This window comes from Cheilinus undulatus, linkage group 6, assembly GCF_018320785.1.
Source record: "Cheilinus undulatus linkage group 6, ASM1832078v1, whole genome shotgun sequence".
In the NCBI taxonomy this organism is placed as follows: Eukaryota; Metazoa; Chordata; class Actinopteri; order Labriformes; family Labridae; genus Cheilinus; species Cheilinus undulatus.
In genome coordinates this window covers 8,673,485-8,695,725 of record NC_054870.1, presented here as the reverse complement: position 1 = coordinate 8,695,725, position 22,241 = coordinate 8,673,485, and the positions used below count along the sequence as shown (strand labels likewise).

Genomic DNA, 22,241 nt, shown 5'->3' with positions numbered 1-22,241 from the left:
AGAAACCTCATTGAAACCAAAAAATAAATTCATAAGATAAGATAATACTTTATTGATCTCCAGAGGGGAAATTCTGGAGGGCTTTTGCATGCATTAAGATCACTGCCTGTGTACAGAGAAATGCCTCTTTCAGTCCAGTCTTCACAAGTTTCTCTATTTGTGAGCACCCTTGAGGTGAATTACTTAATTTGACAGAGTCTCTGACATTCATATCGAGTAGACTGACTCTATTTTGTTACTTTCTCTGACTTTCATTTTGTCCAAATACACCTAGAATGTAATTGATTACTAAAATGCATAGTGGCCATATGTCAACAGTACTGTTCAGTGGAAGTGGTTCAACAGAATTTTTACAACCCTGCCCATCAAAATGACACACAGAGAAAAAGTCTAGCACAACCTCTGTCATAAGAAGACTTCCGAATCCTCTATTGTGGCTTCAGCAGACTCACCTGTTTTATCCAGTTCATCAGTCTCTCCCTGGGTGCTGAGGGTCCTCTGAGAGGGGGCAGGGCCTGTCATTACCTGCGGATTCTTCCCCCTCACCTGGAAACATCCAAAAGTCAGACTGCTGAGACGCTGAGCCTCACCAGGTCTGTTCAGGACTCCTTTGACCACTCCAACTGCACTCTTCTGCTCAAAAGCTGAACACACACAATAGGAAAGTATTAAAATGCATGTGGGTATGCAGAGATCAGGCTCAAACTATCAGGCTGATTTGATCATAAAAACAAACTTTTATGACCTTGAACTTGTTTCTGTAACTCCTCGATCTGAGCCTCCTGCTGCTTCTTTGATTCTCTTAACGCTGCGTTCTCCACCTCAAACTAAAGAAAGAAATAATTTTGACACGCCGGAACAGGAAATTATCCAACACAATAAGATGATGATAACTTAAACTCAATATGAAGATACAGTTTTTCCTCTGTCAGTCTGAACATGCTATGTGAAATGTATGTCCACTTTAAACCTTTATGTACCTCTGACAGTTTCAGCATCACCCACTCCTTGATCTTAGCAGCTTTCTCCTCCACTGTTTTAGCATCCTGCAGTCGGTTCTGTTTCTGGTAGAGAAACACACCAGACATGTTTTTCTTAAGTCAAGATAAATATAAACGGTACACATAAGAAAAAACAGCTATTTGAATGGCAAGACTCTGAAAGTACACATGAATACTTGAAGAAATTTAATGTGTTGGAGGTCACTATTACCCACAAAAAACACAAGGTTATAAACAATAGAGGGGATGACCAAAATGTAAAAGTTTGAACTTGTTGAAGTTCGTCCCTCACAAGCTCAAGGTAATAAAATGGTAGCCATATTGGAAGTGAGCTGACTAAGGAAAAAGGCACCAACCAAATCTATTCTCCTCACCTCCAGCTAGCTCTCTAACTTTTACTGTACACTCAATGCTGGTGCCATCTACACATAAAAATGATGCAAAAGTTTAAAAAAAGTGACAAATCAAGAGCCAAGGATTATTTTGAAATAGTTGCAGATTGTCTTTAAAATAAAAAAAAAAATGAAGATATTTTTGGAAAATTAACTAGTTGCCATTCATGAATTAATCTGGGGATAAAGAACACAATTTCAGGATTTTTTTTTCTGAATAATAAATATGTTTAATCATTTTAATTGATAGATAAGCCATTTTGGGTACAAATTTCAACACGTTCACCCTTCTTGTAATACTCTGGGTCTTATTATCCTTGGTGCAGGTCATCAATTAAATAGCATTTAGCCTTTAGGTTACCCCTTATGCGCTGTTATTGCTCATTAGCATAGTCCCTGATTGCTTTATGCATTACTTGGTAGTAATTCTCATTTCAGTATAAGCTCTTGACTGGTTGTCTTCTGTGTGCTCCTGCTGCAAAACTATTTGATAGGAAAACAAAAATTATTTGAATCCAGATTGTCTGTGGGATAACGTTCAAATCAATAAATGAACAATTTATTGGCTTCTTTAAAAAAAAAAAAAAAAAAAAAAAAAAAGGTGAGGTATACCATTTCTCGACAGTAAAATAGTGGGGATGTCAAGAAAAGGGACTGGGTTGTTTCTGTGGTGGATTGGTTTGCGGGAATCTTAAAGGTTGAGAAAGAAACTACCTTAACCTTTGACCTCCAAAATCAAATCAGTTCATCCTTGAGTCAGCATACAGATTTGTGCAAAGTTTCAAATAACCAATCAAAGCATTCTTGAGATACTGCATCAGCAAAACGGTCTGGATGTATGGACATACATAAGGACTTATGGATGGACAACCTAACATCATAATGCCTCCAGCTTCAGCCAATGCCAATGCAGACACAAAGTTTGCAGTTTTCATATTAACTAAAGACTAGAAACAAATAATGAACAAACATAAATTGCACACATTTCCCCTTTTATTCTACCACTCCTGTAATGAACCTATGTTAGCATTTTACAACATATTTACCATTTTTGACCAGTGTAAAGTCTCATTTTGCTCTTTTGACAAATTATGGGGATCTGCCCATCAAATCTGCACACTGGTGATTCAAACACATTTAGAATTTAAATAAAGAGAAATCAATTCCCCACCAATGTCAATTTTGTCAATTATAACTATGACTAAATATATTTGTTGACTACTTTTCTTCTAGGACAAAGCCTAGACTAAGATAAGCTAAAAAAAGACCTTTAAGAGCTAAATCTTTGACAAAACGCAAGTTTAGTTTCTGTCAAGGAGACTACAGTAGAGTCCCATAACTTTATTTTCCAAAATTCAAGTGGCATAACTGCAGCACACATAATCTTAAAGCCCAGGTTGTCCTGAGAAAAAGTATGTTTCGAGCTCGACTGTGCACCACAGGGTTGATATTTTACATTACACTTCAGTGGTTATACTCTTCAGGTGTAGCTGCTCTACCTGCTCCTCTAGCTGGAGCTCCAGCTGAGCGATGACCTCCTCCCTCTCCTGCAGCGTCTCCTGCAGCTCCTGACATCGCTGGAACAAACGTACCTCTGAGTCTCCTGACGGACCATCTGCAGCTTTCAGTTTCTCCTCCATCCACTGTGCCTGCAAACACAAACACAAATACTGTATAAACACATGCTGACAGCACAGGTGGACATGTGCTTGCGTGATCCTCACCTGCTGCTGAGCAGTGAAGGCTCGTTTCTCTGCATCAATCACCTGAGTCTCCAGCTGCTGAATCTGGAAAAGAAAAGAAATAAAATAATTATTTGACTTTGTTTTATTCTTACCATGTTTCTTGTGGACTTTTAATCTCGTCTCTTGGTATTTTTTCTTGTAATTTGTTAACATTTCCTCTTATACGAACCATAGAAAGGAACGGTAACTTCAGCTGCTGAGCCTCAGAGAGGAGCAGATGCTCTGCAGCTGTTTAGTTTTTAAACTTGAGACCTATAAACGTTTAGAATTCCAATAAGGACATGTAAGGCTTACTAGAGTGCACTACGTTTACAGTTTAGATGTGTCTCTTAGGCACGTTACATCTATTGAAGCAGCATATATAATGCTGCTGATTTCTATCAGTGTGAAGCATTTTTGTGAACAGGTATATCTCAAGAGCACTTGGAGGGATTTTCTTCAAACTTTGCATAAATGCTTTCCCTAATTCAAGGATAAACTGATAAGATTTTGGAGGTCAAGGGTTACGGACATTAGGTCTCGTGGTTATTCCTTGCTTAAGAAGACAATTCAAATGAGCAGTCCAATGTCACAAGTGACCATGCCCCACGTCACTGGTGTGGTGTTTTCCTGAGAGAGCAGCTGTTGTGTACGTCCTGGCTGCCGTAATAACAGCTCTGTTTGAGAGCACAGAAAAAGAAATGTGGTGCCATCTTTTGTTTGAGGTGTAGGAAAAGTGGGAAGCCTTAGGGGCTGGTAAAATACCACTGCTCTTATTGTTGTTTTCACGTATGCGGTAAGGTGGGGAGGTGAGCTCTGAGCGGGCTCTTTACTCTGGAGTTTGACCATTGTTGCGCTGCTGTCCGTGTGTGCTAGGGGTGGTAATTGAGGCACGTCATACGTTGCAACATAGCGCCACAGTACTGGTGTGTTTTGGGCAAAAGTGTTTAGAGATTCAGAACAGGCATTCATATAAACCCACAACTTTCTTTACCCTGTGAAGTTATGATGCCAATCCATGCTTAAAAAACTCATTTTATCTTATTGATCTTATCTTATTGATCTTATTGTTTTTTTCAAGAACACTCTGAGGGATTCTCTTGAAACTTTGCACAAATGTCCATTATGTGTCAAGGGTAAACTGATTAAATTTTTAGGTCAAATTTCAAGGTCACTTTGACCTCAAATTCTGCACACACAATATTTCTATTATGCATCAAGGGACTCTGTTGTGAAATTTGGCTAAAATGTAACATTAGAACTTTACAGTAAAAATCCTTTAAGTGTTTGCAAGAAGGTGCGACATGCATGTCCCCATTTCTAAAATATGCTAAGTTAGGCTTTGCACTGTACCCACAGACTGTAGAAAGAATTGGACAAAAAGCCTGTGTGACGTCAGCCATCTGCTTACAATAGGTGGACTCAAACGGCTTTTGACGTGGCGGGCTCCTGTCTGCTCAGCTAGCACTAAAGCCAGTCTTCTGGAGGTAGCACCTGCCTGCCAAGCTATCTGTCAATCAAATGAGACGTGCCAATGAGTAAAAAGTTCTCCCAAACTTTGCAGTAGGTCCCATTGGTTAAAAAAGTAATCCAGTGCTGAAGTCCATGTTGTAATTAGCAGAAAAGATGTTAATAAGCATACTTAACAGGCTAACTTATGTTTGCATGATGGCGTGTTCAAGATGGCTGGGAAATTTTAGTGTTTAAAGAATAAGTATAAATATGTCAAATATCAATTAAAATAGCCTAGTAATTAAAAAATGTATTTCTTAATATTTTTATCCATTGAAGACCTTTGGAGGGATGTTGTGGCATTATTAAAATTTTAAATATTATTTATTCAGCCTATTTATTTTAACACAATTGAAAAATAATTATAATAAATTCTGTTATTATTCGCTTTAATTACGGTACCGAAAACGTAACAAACCGTGACTTCGAAACTGGGGGTACATACCAAACTGAAATTTTTCTGTACCATTACACCCCTAATCAGCTGGTAGCTGCATGCAAAGTAAACAGCTGCCAACTTATTTGTGCAGTTTAGACAATGTTCAGTTTGCCTGCATTATCTCATAGTTAAAAACAACATTACCAAACTATTTGTGTGTATAAATTCTATTTTTATTGTCTTGGTATCAGGCAGGTACCAATACCATTTAAATGCTTCTCAATAAAATTATGAGATAAAAAGTAAATCCCAATTAGAGTTCAACATAATCTTCATCAAAAAACATGTAACTGTTGTAAACATCAAGCATTATGCCGGCATTATTCTTACTCAATATCTTAAAGTGAAAAATAAATACTGTTATGTCTTTAAAACGTTGTATTTCCTAGCCAAACTTTGCATGTAGCCCAGTTTACTGGTAAAATCTGTACAAAAAATGATTCCTGTCAGCAGAATTAACTCTAATGCCCCCCGTACTCTCAGAAACTCCAGCTTTGGCTAACTTCAAGCACCCTTGCGGCTTTCTGCAAACAGAAAAAAACTCTTAAAGGTAAGCACTCTAAAAAGGGAAACACTACTCTTATTATGAACAACAAGAACTATAAGGCTAACCATAAAAAGCAAAAACTATAAAACTAAACCATAAACTGTAGTGCAGCTTAGAAGAAGCTGCCAATTCCTTTTGCTGCAGGGTCTGGTTGTTTAAATCAGTTTTCTTTCAGAGCTGATTGGTCAGTTTTCATCCTGCAGAGCTGCACCTTTAACCTGTTACGTAAGACTGATGAGAAGTCATTACTATTAAGGTACAAACAGCTCTTTGTGTGCACAGATCAGAGCGCTGTGTCTGGAACCTAGTAGGAGAGTGTTAAATCTGCAGCTCCACACAGAGGTCACACACAGAGGGGAGGATGAGAAGCCCTGTGGTAACGGAGGAGAGAGATGACTTTATGCGCAACATTCCTCTGAAATTCCTGCGCTCAGAGAGGCGGAAGCGGCCCGGTATCTTCTGAGGAAACTCTCTCAGACCTCAGCAGCTTCATGGAGGAAAATATTCAGGAATGTGGCTGGAAATTCTCCTCACAGCAACTCTGCAACCACCATGGTGGATATTTAGCAACATGTGCTCAAACGAGACGAGATTAGAGGAAACTTTAACAACCCCAGAGGGTAAACAACATGAGGAGGATGAGATGAAGACAGGGAGGCAAAAACTGCTCACAGGAGAGACAACGCTTCTGTTTCTGCACTTATCTAGTCACTACACAGGTCATCAACCATTGGCTTCACCTTTTACACCTTCCTGAAGTCTATTTCAATTTATATTTTTAAGATTTTTTTTACGCCAATTCCTCCTCACCATAAAATGAATTCAGCCAAAACGTGGAGAGAAACCAATTGAATGTTACTTAAAGGAATAATTTGTAACTTTTACAATTTAAAGCTACAGTTTTAAAGTTGCTCTAACTATCCCTTAACTTTCAGCCAGAAGATTGCCATCCATCCCATTTCCACAGAGTGCCACGGTCGCCTGCTTTAGGTACAGTGTAACTCTGGCAGCATGTCTGTAAAGCACAAGTTCACACACCAGCCTTCAGCTAAAAAGAAGCCAGTTGGCCAAGCTCAGTATTGTCACTTATGATGGTGGTTTATGCTGAGAAGAGAAGAGAGTGACTGATCAAGAATTTGGACCAGCCTGTCCATACTGGACAAATGGCTCACAGATGTCACAGTTCAGCCCGTACCTTGGTTTTAAGCCGGGTGTACACTGTGCGATTTTCCTACGATTCAGCCACGAATGTGGAGTCACACGACTCACTTTGAAGTTGGGCCGACTTTCAGTCAGATCAGGCATCGTTTGTCGTGCTGTGTACAGGGGTGTATGACGGCCGACCACAGCCTGACTACGACCCCACGACCTGTTTGTGTGTGGGATAGAGAGAGAGAGCAGAAGAGAGAGAGCACAGGAGAGATATGGGGGGAGAGAGAGGGAAAATGAAAGGAGACACTTCTCCCTGAGCGTGAGACTTTTAAAAAGGAAACTCCGTGGATTTCCTCACAGTCCGCCGCAACTTCAGTTGCACAGTGTAAGAACTTAGGTCGTGTGCGATGGATTGTGCGCCGTAAGCAATTCAGTCGCACAGTATGAGATGACATTCTGCCACGACTGTCGTATGGTCTGCTTGAAATCGCACAGTGTATACCCAGCTTTAGGGCTACTGTTCGGTATGAGTTTGGTTCATGGGTGAAAAAGGAACACAAAGTCCTGGATTTATAATTTCATGTCTCTCTATTATCTTTTTTAAACTGACAGTGGTGCAGATTACAGTCTGTTACATCTAGCGTTAGTTGGTGACTGTGATGTATGAAACAAGAGATAAAGAGAGGAAAACAAACAAACAAAAAAAAAAACAAATTAACAAGTGACAAAGAAATGAATAGCCTATTGACTGATTGATTTTAGGTTATTAAATAAATACAATGTAATTTATATTATTTCAAATAAATATTATCACCACTGGTGTACACCAATTACAAACTAACTGAGGGGTGTCCAGACTTTTTCCACTGAGAGCCACATACAGAAATGTGTAAGAATGATGGGGCCACTTTCATGTTCCTCACCTTGAGGATATATAAGTAAGACTAATTTAATACACTAAAGTTATTACATACTTAGCGATTGAATACACCTAAATGGTTCATTAATGGCTGACAAGACAAATAGACATTTTCAGGATTTGGGGGAGCTAATCAGATATCAGGAGGCCCTGTTTGGCCCTGGCTTACACTGGCTCCACCCCTGAAATGCTATTGGTGCTGCAGTAATCCATCAGGACATTATTAATCAAGATATCTTCTTATCAAAATGTTTGTTTACAGAATCAACATGGTAGTGCTGCATAGTGCTGAGACTAAAAAGTATGATACAGTTGAGTACAAGCTTCATCATTTAATGTGGGCCATATTTAATTTTATTTCTGGAATTTGCAGATCAATTTGGTTGATCAAAAAGGACTGTGGGCCACATTTGGCTCCCAGGCCATAGTTTGGACACCCCTGGACTAGCTTATGAAGACACGGAATGGGATGTTGGCAACTGAGTGGGAGCTGAGCATTGAAATACACACTTGTAGGCGGTGTTCTCTACTTCTACAGGTCAGTGCAAAGCTTTTAAAATGTATGAATTTTAAAATATATTAATATTAATGTCTTTGACCGTCTCTGCTTTCACATCTGGAGGCTTCTTTAAAACAAACGGCGATCAGGAGAGGACAAAGAAGCCAGTGTATACTGCTACTCTTGCTATGGGAGCCAACTTTTCTTCTCTGTGTTTTGTTGTGCCTACTTCTTCCTCGTCTTTGCTGGTTGCAGTGGTTTGCAAACATTTACTAGCCTTACTGCCACCTAAATTGGAGGGTTAAAAACTGTCACTTTTTTTCTTTTAACTGTTTGGATGTATTCGTGTGACTATGTGCACTGAATGGTGACCCCTGAACTGGCCTAGTTTGGGAAAAACACTGGTACACCAGTGAGGAGTAGGCCACAGTTCAGCTGAAAAGTACCATCTTCTTCATAATCATTTTTTGATGAGGTTTACTGCAGGCAGTTTAAATCCTCAGTTGATGGAATGTGTTTATAGAAATGTTTAGATTTGTAATGTTGCATTAATAAAGCCATGTGATGGAGCGGTGCTGTTACAGAAGCACACACTCTATTGCATCATATCACAGATTCTCATGGGACCTCATTCCATTCCCCCTCCTGTTTCTACATTTTGGGGAAATTTCAACCATACCGAAGAGGAATTATATCTAAGGCAGTAATATAACTAAAGACAACATCACTGCCTGTGAAAATCAGAACTTATCGTTCCTCTGAAAGTTTTAAGTCATTGCTAAAGACTAGTGCTGAAAGTCGATCAAAAAAAAAAAAAATCACATAAATTAAAGGCTTTGTTATTTATTGACCACAATTTATTGCATTTTTTTGATAATTTGAGAAAGATTGCATTACTGGTAGATTTAATAATAGTAACGAAATAATCAGAAAGGACAGGCTTCTGTCAATCAGTGTGATTGCTCAGCAAATGTTTTTAATCAAATTTCTCACTCCTGTGATAACCGATCAAAATGCAATCAAAATCTTAAACGCACTAGTAAAGACGCACCTATTTGCATTTTGAGTTTCACTGACATATTGGCATTTTAATTAGTTACTATCTATTTGATATATTTTGTATACAGTGTTTGTTCACTGATTAAGCTGGTGCAGCACTTTGCTCACCTGAGTTTGCGTCTTGTGCTATTTAATGCCCTTTTTCTTGACTTCTGCTGACATGTGACACCTTGATTTAAGATGTTACTTTTTCCAGTTAAAGGAGGGAAAAATAGTTTTGCTTTATTCAAGGAAAAAAAAATACTATTAAGAAAAACACTTGAAGCGGGTTATTTTAATTTAATGCATCAGAAAGCAAATTGATTATCAAGAGAGTACAGTGGATTGATTTTTTTGCTGACCGCCAGGGTCATCCTTACACACTGGTCTGTATGCGCCTGCCTGCCTGAGAGAGTAACAATACTTTCAGAGACGTACAGAGTTGCGTCAGCAACATCTAATGGCGGTACATGGAGCATAGTGGACCTCTGACGCCATGCTCTGTCTATAGTGCTGTGGATACTTTGTTCGAGGGGATTAGGGCTAGTCTAACCTTGCAAAGCAGATGAATTTGCCAGACTCCATCTTTAAGAACACTGTTCAGACCAATCTGCACTATTTGAGGAGAATGAGGCGGAAGCTATGGGTGGGGTTAGTTGTGCTGAAAGCTGTTAGCAATGGCTGTCTACACTGCTATGATGAACTCAGATGTAGATCTAGTATAGCACCAGTTTTACCAGAACTTGACCACATTTCTGCATGAAATAAAGAATAAAAGCAACACTCAAATCTTTTTTTGGTGGGAAAGATGTGTTCGCCCTTCTGATGACTGTGAGAGAGTCATCAGAGAGTAATGGGGGACAGGGTTTGTAGTTATGTGAGTGGTTGTATGCGAGCTGCTGGTGGAGAACAGAACTGGATAACATGTCTTTAAGGGCATAGAGCAACACTGACGGCTTTTTGCTCTTCTCCCGGTCTGCTTCGGCATGAGTTTGCGATCGTTACGGGTGGGGTTTGCCAGTGTACCCACGGCAGGTCAAGAGTAGCACATGTGTACAACATCATTTTGTCTTGTTGCTCTGATTGGCCCATCATGAATGTGACAGACAGAACATTTCTCTAATCACCTTCTGAGAATTTTTTGAAAACTCCTGCACTTCCCAAATGCTTTCTATGGGAGCTTTCCCAGGGGAATGTGAAGTTTATCAATGCAACTGATATTTGAATTGGCAAATATGGCGTGTCAGGTTAGATTTACTCGGCTCTTCTGATAATTTTCCAACAAGATCTCTTTAGGTCATTCATTTTTTTCTACATTCATTGGACTCCAAGAACTCAAAGGTAGGAAAAGGCTGGAGAAAACTCCTCTTAGACTAACAGTTATGTTTCTGCCTGTTGTACATGGTGGTTATTTCACATGCAGTTGACATCTAACATTCAACTCAGATGTAGAAGTCTCCTCTGTTCTGTGTTAGGAGTGACGGTTGTTTTTAGCTGCAGGGTGGATGCTGCGCAGACTGGCATGGCGGCACTCCAGCTTTCCCTTGCTGCTGTTCACTTCCAGGGAGAAGAAGTGGACTCAGCTCGGTCCAGAGGCAGACACACCCTGCCAAAGCCACTCAGAGTTTCCACCGCACAACCTGCTCTGAACCACAGAGGAAGCACTGCCTTTAGAGTCCCCACTGACATTACTGCCTTAAGTTTGGTCAAACTGTTATACATCTCCTGTCAGAGGAGCCTGAGTGCTTTCACATTTGTCTGGAGAGATGTTGTGACCAAATTTATCTATTTGTGTTGACAAAACCTGCTTTTAAATCAAGCAGCTATTTTCAGACAACAACTGACAAAGATATTTAGCCTCTAAGACTCACTAAAGACTGATCTTAGGATGATTTGATTTTAGTCAAATTGCTTTAAGAATCCTATTAAGCTTGTTTTGGGAGGAGAGTGCGATCAAAGTAGATCACTTGAATGTGCATTTAATCATGTGATCTGTTAATTTTTGTAATACATCATGAATCTACTGTGATAAAAAGCTTCAGGTCTTATCACCCACCTAAAATGGGTCCACATCTCAGCCCAAAAAATCTCAAATTTGTGGTCCAAACTGCAGATACACTCACAGATTTTTTTCCCTCTAAGATCATGATTTACTACTTTTATGATCACATCAAAAGCGCACATAAAAGAAGTAAATATAGCTCACACACATGCTCTATAAAGATCTTCTGCTGGACCACAAACAACAGACCACATGTGCCTCTCTATAACAGATATAGCTCTGGAAGGGAGCAGCATGTTAATTACAGAGCATGTATACTGCACACACAGAGCAGACATAACAATCTATAAAAGCACATGAACTCATGTGTTATGCTGACGATACTCTGCTGTTTAAGAGCGTCTGCTGTTTGTTAAATTTAGCCTAAATGAGACCTGGGTGTGTTCCTGTCCCAACACAGGAGAAGACCCTGGTTTGGGCTAGGATAATAATCTATAGACCAGGGGTCTTTGACATTTACCTCAAGCTACCTGTTTTCAATAACTGAGATGTTCACAGTTCATGTCAAAAGAAAAAAAGAGGACAATAAATGCATCTTGAAAGCACTTATTCACTTGATTCATTCATGTTCCACCCAAGGATGTAGTTTATAGTGGGGACATCAATGATCCACCAATATCAAACCTCTATCAAACCATCCCTGACTTACTGCGTAAGAAGCCTGAAATGTGGGAATGTGCATCTTTTGGGCCATAACAAAGATCATTCAGGGTCTTCTTGGATGCTGATAATGAATCTGTGTCTGTAGATGATCAAGGTGTGGAAGTTGTGGAGTAGTTCACCTACATTGGCAGCATAATCCATCAATCTAACTGCAAAACTGAGGTCAACCACAGACTTGGCCTTGCACATGGGGCAATGGGCTCACTGGGCAAGGCAGTGTGGCTCTCATGATATCTGAGAATGCTGACAAAAGTCACACTCTTTTGGTCCTTGGTCCTCCCAGTCTTACTATACGCTTGTCAGGCCTGGATATTGACTGATGGCCAGATGTGCAGTCTGGGCTCTTTTGTGATGACTTCTCTTTGGTGCATTTTTGGGTATGGCTGGAAAGAACATCTATCAATGAAGGCTGGCGCCTGTTCCCCAGCTGAGCACATTTAAATAGTTTAAATTGTCTTAAGACTTATCGGCTAAAGATGAAAATTTGCTCAGAAAACTGTCAAATGTGTGACTAAAGTTGGCAGCTAGCTCCTGAAGGCACAGTTCTTCTTTTTATACCATGGCAGGAAATGGTTCTGTTAGGAATTCAACATATTTTGCTAAGGTCATTTTGACACCTTAAAGGAGCCTACCAAATCACTTCCTATGATTCCAGCCCAAAACTTCACTCCACCACCTTCTTGCTGATGCTGCACCATTGTTGGGACATGGTGGCCATCCACCAACCATCCAGAGCTCCTCATCTGGGCCATCCCGTGTAGCAAGGCATTCATCAGTGAATAAAACTGTTTGAAAATAATCTAATTTGGAACACAGTGTATAACACTAACACATAGCATGGCCAAACGAAGCAAAATATAAAGTTGAACAAAGCTGTATTGGATTGGATGGTGCATAAACACTTGTACTCTCTGATACCAATACCCACATTTTCAGCAGTATCAGATGTATTTCAGTAAAACTCTAGTTTTATATCAATTAAATATTTAAACAAACAAAAAAAACAAGTAGTTATCATATGATCATATCTTAATAGAAGGCCATGTGATTTTAGAGATCAAAAAGTAATGCAACATATTGGTGATATAATCTGGAAACGTGTTTTTTTTCCTCAGACTATAGCAGTGGTGTTAAAATCTGTGTTGTTGTATCCATAATTAGAACTATATTAAAAAAAAATAAGTATAAGAAAAGTCACGATCAAACCGATCCTTGGTTCTACCCCATACTTGATTCGCCCACCATCTTTGATGTAGTTCTTTGTCAGTCATCTCCTTTCCCCATGAAGTCAGTCCTGATATTTTCAGAAATTTTCATAAAGAGCTTCTGTGAGATGCAGGATGTGAGGCTCTGCCCCCACAGGAAGAAGGTGTGTTTTCATGGAGTCCCTCAGGTTTATTTTATGGTAATTCCTGCTCCGTTTAATACACTCAAGCACATTACGAGTTCTGCTGCTGCAACACTGTCTCACTACAAACACACCACGCTAAACACATTAGCGTGACCTCTGGAAATCGCTCCATCACCTCCGCAGACGATTCTCTCCTCAGATCCAAACTCGACTTTCATTCCTGGAATTCCACAACCGACTTTCTGTGGCCAACCTCCCCCTGAACTCCATCCTCCCCGCCGCTTACCCCCCCTCATACACATATACACACACCTCACCTCATCCCCCCATCCCTCCATGTGCAGCCAAACAGCCAGCTCACAGAGCTTCTTTCTGTGGACAAACCACAGAGCGGACATACAGTTACACAGCTCTAAGGCCCAGTATGTTCAGTATAGGACTAAATGCGGGATAAAGAAGTCATAAGATGAAAGTAAAAAAATGTAAGGTCAGGGTTATTAAAAAGTTATCTATGAAAAGGAAAAGAGGACTGGAACAAATCATTACTATGTTTAATAACATGCATACGGATTGAGAATGATCTGATACATGATTGGTCCACAAGGCGAGTAAGTCCCGCCCACCACATAGGAAGATGTGTTTCTTTCCAAATGTGGAATCGGTCAGATGAGAAACCACAACATGCCACTCCACCCTCTGTTGTGTTTCTATGTGTACTCATTTCTAAACTAAAGGACAAATCAGTCTGCTTATATTTTGGATTTTATTTTCTTTCATTAACTCTAACTGATCCAACATTAATGATGATGCACGGGTCCAAAGAAGGACATTTATGCTCCCTTTTTACTCATGGTTCTCAACTGGTGGGTCAGGATTCAAAAGTGGGTCACAGAGCTTTTTTCATTGGGTTGTGGTGCTCGGGTAAAAGAAAAGTTGGGACAAGAGTCTATGTTGTGTGCAGTTATTTTTGGGGAGCACTAGGGAGGTGGCGGGGTAGCTAATGCTAGTTGCTAGCTGCCTTTAGAGACATAAGAGAAAGAAATGCAAAGTTTGATGTGATGCTGGCAGTTTAGCAAAGCTTGACAGAAATGTGGAACAAAATAAACGAAACATAAGTACTGTTTTGGAACAACTGGGGCTGTTAAGTTGTAAAACATGCAGGAAAACACACTATCAATATATGGTATTGATAGTGTCTGGGGGTGGTGGTAGCTTGGTCTGGAAGGGCTCGGGCTGAGAACCGGAGGGGTGCTGGTTCAAGTCCCGGACCATAACTGGACTTTGGCCTGGTAGCTGGAGAAGTGCCAGGTCACTTCCTGAGTGCTGTCCTTTGCATGACACTGAACCCCCAACAGCTCACAGCAGTGCTTCAACAAGTGCAGCAAGGGAATCACTCTGACATCTCTCCATTAGTGCATGCCCATGGTGCACATAGTGCATATTTGCATGTAATTCAGCCTCTGTGTAGCATGTTCAACAATAGAGTGTAAACTGTAAATTTCCCTTCAGGGATTAATGAAGTATGACTTAATCAGACAAAAATAAAACAGAGCACCTAGCCATGCAGTCTGCAGGATTTTCCACTATCAACGACAACAGTGATATTATTAGAAAGTGGAAGTGTTGAGGAACAACAGCAACTCAGCCACAAAGTTGGAGACCATGTAAATCACAGAGCGGGGCAAACAGCTGCTAAGGCTCATGGTCAGTAAAAGTGGCCAGCTCTCAGCTGCACAGACTTCCAGACTTTCACTGGCATTGATGTAAGTGTAAGAACTGTGTGGAGGGAGCTTCATGGAATGAGTTTCCATGGCCAAGCAGCTGCATGCAAGCCTCACATCACCAAGTCCAATACCAAGTGTCAGATAAAGTAGTGAAAAGCACACTGGCACTGGACTGTAGAGCAGTGGGAACAGGTTCTGTTGAGTGATAAATCACGCTTCTCTGTTTGGCAGTCAGATGTGTGAATCTGGGTTTTGCCAGGAGAATTTCACCTGCTTGTCTGCACTATGCCGACTGTGAAGTTTGGTGGAGGAGAGAATAATGGTTTGTGCTAGGTCCCTTATTTCCAGTGAAGGCCAATCTTAATGCTTCAGCATAGCAAGACAATTTAGACGATGCAATGCTTCCAACTTTTTGTGGCAGCAGTTTGGGGAAGGCCCTTTTCTATCCCAGCATGACTGTGCCCCAGCGCACAAAGCAAGGACTATAAAGACATGATTTGATGAGTTTGGCGTGGAAGAACTTCACTGGCCCGCACAGAGCCGTGACCTCAACCCCACCCAGCACCTTTGGGATGAATTAGAACAGAGATTATGAGCCAGGCCTTCTCATCCAACATCAGTGTCTGACCTTATAAATGACCTCATGAATGAGTGGGCACAAATTCCCACGGAAACGCTCCAAACTGTTTTGGATGCTGTTATAGCTGCAAACTCCATACTACTACTAAGTACTACTAAGTACTTTGAATCATTACAGTCCCTGTTGGTGAAATGCTGGCAGCAAAATACTTTTGTCCATATAGTGTTTCTCACGCTGAACTGTATCATTCGCCATTACACAAACGTAAGTGGTTGAAATGATTAAAAAACACTGGGTCATGATTTGTCATCATAAAGGTGTTGAGGTGGCCCAGGGCCCGGGAGCAGTTCGTTTGCATTCCCACTGACCAAGACGAACCAGACTTTGGGCTCGTGCTTACTCGGATCTGGGACTGGGCCCCTGGTATGAAAGCACCAAAGACATGAATTCAATCAAGAAGGAATTTGCTATGGATTGCAAAGGAAAAAGTGAACAGTAAAAAGGTAAATGTTTGAAAGCACAAAGTGAAGATGACTTTTGACTCGTCCACTGAGCTGTTTTGTAAAATAAAACATTATAAAGCAGTGCTACATTAGTTTTACAGTGATTTTTTATTTCTACACACCAAAGTGTACCACCAAAGAGAAAATAAAAAAACAACCTGGATTATGCCATTAATTAGTATCAATCAAACATTTTCAGCTTGTCACATGTCCACTGAGGAAGAGAGAAACAATTCAAGACCATTAGAGCTCTTGATTTTGTTTCATGTTTTGTATGGGAATAATAAACTTGATTAAACCACCTCCTGTTGCTTCCTGGAATGTGAGAGAAGGCATTTAATAATAGAGCAAATACAATGGAAGTTCATGAGCCTGATTTCAGACTTGAGCTCATTCCATATAAAACACAAACGAGCTTGCACCTCATAAGTATGGTAGTCCCCTCCCTCCCTCCCACACCCACACCGAGCTCTGTGGTGTGTCTGCTTGGTGTGGAGCGGCCCGTCCCTCCCAGCTAGCTGAGCGGGGCCGGCCCAAACCATTCTTCAGTGGCCTAGATCTGCAGCTGCTCTCCAGGGAGGCTGATTAGAGCTCTAATGTAAACAGCAGTCTGACCACAGGGCTCCACCACGCAATGCATCATGGGATTGACCCAGCTCCAGTCAATTACAGAGTCAGAGTCCGCTCAGCTGGACAGCAAAACAAACTCCTCGAAAGTAAAACTGGCTATGGTGGGGTTTTTGTAGCCCACGGAGCACATGTGGAAGTCTCTGCTGCACGTTTGGGTTTTACCCATCACATCAGATGGGCTGACTTTAAAGGGCGATTCTGGTATTTTTAAATGTGTGCACTGTTGTAAATACATTAAAGGATCTAGATTACATATAGGAGCGAAAAAGTTTCAGAATGTCTCCAGTAGATTATTTGATCCTGCAGCACTGAAACAGGCTGTGTTGTCTGCAGTATAATTATTGATGGATCAAAGTCTGTCAAATAGTTGTTGTTTTGGTCCCTGACAGATTCTTTCTTTTTTTTTTGTTCTTATTCTTATTTTAAGTTTCTGACACTGCAGATGTGTTTTGAATGTGTTGTTGTGTTTGGATGTTGCCTATTGTACAGTGATTCCTGCTGGGTAATTCTGACACATTTACACCATGAGAGAAGTTATCCACTGAGTTTGAGTTACCGCCTGTGACTTGAGGGGTTCCTAAAGGACACGAAGAGCATATTCTTCATCAACAGTTCCTGCAGCTATGTCAATTTTGAAAAATATTTAAAACTTTCAAAAGTGTACCTTAAAGACACCAGACCACATGTCAGAGAGAACTACCTCCTGGTGGCTACATGCCTCTGTAAAGACCGATTATCTGCCTGGCCGATATTTGATGCCAATATTGGCATTTAGCCGATTATCAGTAGTAGCATTTTGTTTTACGATCATTGATAAAATTAGTTAATTAAAGGGTTAACTACTCCACTGCAGGGTGTGTCTTACCCTCTGGTTTCTGATTTTTACTCTCTACAGTCTCACCATATGTCACGCCCACAACACTGACTGGCTTGATGCCACACAACTAACAGCCAATCAGCTCCGAGGCCTGAGTGGCACTGACACAGGGAGGGCGTGTCCTGTTTCTGCTGCTCCTGTGTTGCTTTGTACTGCTTCTCATGTTGACAGAAATTTTGCTAAATTGTTTATTGTACCTTATTTTTCAATGTGCAGTTTTATGTTTAACATTAAGTACATTTTATTTGTCATAATAAATACATAACAATTCAATATATCAATTATAGGTCTCATTCAATACCTGAAATCAAATATCAGCCTTGAAAAAACAATATCTGTCCACCCTTGGTATAAATGTTGTAAGCCAGGGCAGATAATGAGTCCTATGATCTTAACCTTTGACCTCTATATTCTAATGAGTTCATACAGAGAGAAAATTGGTGCTAAATCTGAAGAAATCCTTTAAATTGTTCTTTAATATTCCTGGACACAAGCAAGGGATAAACATGAGCTTTATGACGATGACCTTTGACCAAATCAAATGATTTCATCCTTGTGAACATTTGTGCAAATTTGGAAGAAAATCAAAGCATTCTTAAGATATAAAACAAGAATGGACTGAATCCATAAGACAGGGTGAGCATTTGTGCAAATTTTGGTAAAAAAAAAAAAGAAAATCCACTGAGGTGTTCATGAGAGAACGTATAAACAGGACCGGCCAGTACAGATGGACACCAACCTGAAAATTGTAGACGGTTGAAGGCGTGGAGCATGAAAACAGAACTTAGTGTTGAAAAAACAGAAGTTACTGATCTACTGCTTCACTGATCACTTAGACTGACGGTGTTTTTCTGTGTGTAGAACCTTTTATCCTTCCTCTGTTGTAATTCAAACTCGCTTTAACAAACCTCTTCAATGAAAGTTCGTCTCACAAACCTTGTCAGCGGTGAGTTCTCGGATCTTGATGATCTGCACTCTAAATTTCATGAGAAGTGCCTCCAGGACCAAACATTTCTCCTTCCAGTCCTCCTGACTCATGGCTTCCTCGCCCTCTGCCATACTGCACCTCTCCTCTAAAAAGACAGAAACACACAGTGAGGAACAGAGAGTGTACATGATATGATAGTCATCCTGCTGCTTGCTTCCTTTAAAAAAATAGTCTCAATTTCTTGATCCACAGGAGCAAAGGAGGAGAGAAGAGGGTCAGTCATCATCTTCATACAGAAGCTGTGGTAAGATCCCCAAACTTTAAAATAAAAGTCTTGTTGGTTAATACTGTCAATCCAAGATTTAAATTCATGTTGAAAACAACAGGATAACAGTTACTTAGCCATCTATACAAGGCTTAACAAGGATGCTATATCACCATTGTTTCGTATTGAAATGTTGCCACTGTTTTTGTACATTTTAGACAGTGTGCAGAAGCTTGTCTATGATTCTTGATATAGAAAGATGAGAAATGACACAATGTTGGGTAAACAGGGCTATTTTTGTTGTGTTCATGGCATCAATATTATTTATTTTCGAGACAGCCTTTCAGCTGATTTTTGAGAATACATTTTCTTAAACAAACTGTTTATTACTAACAGTTTATTTACTTTATTTCCAGAGCTGTGAAAAGGTATTTGCCAACTTCCTGATTTGTAATTTTTTTGCATTTTGTCACACTTAAATGTTTCGGATCATCAAACAAATCCCAACATTAGACAAAGACAACCAGAGTAAAATAAAAAATGCAGTTTTTAAATCATGATTTCAGTTATTAAGGGAGAAAAATAAGAACAAAAAAAAAAAAAAACAGAATCTGACAAAGTGAAATAGGCTTAAAGAGCAACACATCATGCCATCATCTACTGAAATTCAAGAACAAATGAGAAACAAAGTCCTCAACATCTTTCAGTCTGGAAAGTGATAAAAAGTCTTTTTAAAGGCTTTAGGACTCAAGCCAACCACAATGAGAGCCATTATCCACAAATGGAGAAAACTTGAAACAGCACTGAATCTTTCAAGGAGTGGCTGGCCAAACAAAATTACTCCAAGAGCGCATGGACCCCTCATCCAGGAGGTCACAAAAGAACCCAGAACGACATCCAAAGAACTGCAGGCCTCACTGGCCTCAGTTAAGGTCAGAGTTCATGACTCAACCATAAGAAAGACACTGGGCAACAATGGCATCATGGGAGAGTTCTGAATGTATGTCTTGACTGCTGGCTGTGAAACAAATTGCCCTTCACAGGGATAATAAAGTGAACCTTGAACCTTGAACCCTTGAGTTCCAAGGCCAAAACCACTGCCGACAAAAAAGAACACAATGGCTTGTCTCAAATTTGCAGTAAAACATCTTAATGATTCCCAAGACTTTTGGAGAAATATTCTGTGGACTGAAGAGACAAAAGTTGAACTTTTTTACAAGGCAGCTCATTACATCTGGAGTAAAAATAACACAGCATTTGATAAAAAGAACATCGTGTCAACAGTCAAACGGTGGTGGCAGTCTGATGGTCTGGGGCTGCTTTGCTGCTTCAGGACCTGGACCACTTGCCTTAAATTATGGAGGAAATTTCCTTCAGTTTATAATCCCAAGCTCAAGTGCTCTTGGGTTATGCAGCAGGACGATGATTCAAAACATGCCAGCAAGTCCACAGCTGAATGGCTTAAAAATGAAGATAAAAATGAAAGTTTTGGAGAGGCCTATTCAAAGTCAGGGCTCAAACCTGACTGAGATGCAGTTACATGACCTAAAACAGGTTGGTCACGCTGGAAAACCCTTCAGTGTGGCTGAATTAAAACAATTCTGCTAAGAAGAATGGGCCAAAATTCCTCCACAGTGATGAAAGATTCATTGTCATACTGCAAATGCTTGCTCGCTGTTGTTGCTGCCAAGGGTGGCACAACCAGTTATAAAGTTGGGGGGAATTTCTTTCTTTAGGCCAGGTAGATTTGGATGACTTCATTCCCTGAATAAATGAAAGCATCATTTAATATCTACATTTTGTATTTACTCGGGTTGTCTTTTTCTAATATTAAAATTAGTTTGATGATCTAAAACATTTTAGTGTGATAGATATGTAAAAGATAAGAAATCAGAAAGAAGGTGAATACTTTTTCACAGCACTGAGGGCTTTTAAGAAATTGAGTTTATTTTCTTCACTTTTCACAGATCTTATCTCTTTCTATTGCTGAATTTTTTCACTATCAATCCAGTCTTATAATCATGTGCTTCTATCTGCTATTGATTGCTTATAATCTTGCATTTAAATTGGTTTGGTATTAAAATATTGCTGAGTATGAGGGTGCTCTTGTTTTTTATTGGGATTTGTTTTTTTTGTTTTTTTTTTACTTTAATTGAATAATGGTTGTACAGCACTTTGGTCAATAGGACGTGTTTTTAACTGTGTTTTAGAAATAAATTTGACTTTGACGTACAGTTCTGTGAGTGTCATTCCTCTGTAATGATGAAAGGATGTGGTCGGTTGGTTCATGGAAAACATTAAAGGCCATTTAACCCTCTGAACCCTGACTCTGTTTTTCTTTTTGTCTCTGGATTATCTCTCTGTCTCACTTCCTGCTGAATGAGTCAGTGCTGTCTGACTGTTTTACTCTGACACAAAAATATCCTCCACAATAAAGACTGCTACACTACTTAAAATGACAAAGTTCAACTTGTGGAGGCAACCCCTGACGAAGTAATGAAACTGGCTTAAAGATAATGGTTATTTCATTTGTATTTTTTAACTGTGAAATTCCCTCAGCATGCAGGGAAACATCATCAAGTCAGAAACACAGACCACACATGGAATAAAATGAGGTCCAGATGTAAAATCCCTTACTGCAAAGGTTAAAAGCAGCTTAAATCAAACCAGAGCTGTCTTGTTTCTTTTGATTATTGTGCTTTAAGTCATTGTTTTTCATAGTGAGGGTCCCAACCTCCTATGGGGTCACCAGGGGGCACAAATGGAAAAAAAAAATCCTCAAATACACAAATTGTTACATGGACATTTTGATGTACAGTCATTTGCATGTATGGTACTAAGGATTCACCAAAGGGCTCGATGAGCCACAGCCTGGGATTTGAAATGGGTCAAAATATCAGTTTGATATATATATATATATATATATATATATATATATTTTTTTTTTTTTTTTTTTTTTTTTTTTTGCAGCAGAGATTTTATGCACAATATGCAAACACTGAAGTGTCAACACAGTGGTGCATTTAAATACGACATACAGTACTTCTCACAATCCCTGCTTGCATCAGTGCTGATGCAGGCTAAGCTTCTCCTCCTCCACCCCAGCCTCCTCCTTTATAGCTCAAAGCTTGTCACACCCTCATATTCAGATTCATGCTATTATTGACTAATTGCTTCTGAAATAATTTAATTGCTTTCAGTACACATTGTCATAAATCTGTCTATCCATATAGGGGTATCTAGCTATGCACTCCCTGGAAAGTCAACTTTAGAGCAGATTCTTCTCTGCCAAGTTAAACTGCATATTTTACGATAAAATGGTTAAATGTATGATGACGGGTTCCTGGCTGAATGAAGGTTATAATATAGAATGACTTATTGCTTGAATTTGTTGAAAAACACACAAAATTAGGAACCTAATAATAATCACATAAA

At 39.8% G+C, this 22,241-nt stretch overlaps 1 protein-coding gene across 1 annotated transcript in view; it reads right to left on the bottom strand.

Moving 5' to 3' along the window:
• plekhh2 (pleckstrin homology domain containing, family H (with MyTH4 domain) member 2) overlaps positions 1-22,241 on the bottom strand; it is a 54,071-nt gene that overhangs the window by 29,106 nt on the left and 2,724 nt on the right. Inside the window, exons 2-7 of the mRNA XM_041789895.1 lie at positions 18,550-18,686; positions 3,118-3,180; positions 2,893-3,042; positions 981-1,064; positions 746-827; positions 453-644 (exon numbers count right to left, since the gene is read on the bottom strand). Of these exons, the coding sequence (XP_041645829.1) occupies positions 453-644; positions 746-827; positions 981-1,064; positions 2,893-3,042; positions 3,118-3,180; positions 18,550-18,672 (694 nt within the window). The 5' untranslated portion in view covers positions 18,673-18,686. The remainder of the gene's footprint in view (positions 1-452; positions 645-745; positions 828-980; positions 1,065-2,892; positions 3,043-3,117; positions 3,181-18,549; positions 18,687-22,241) is intronic.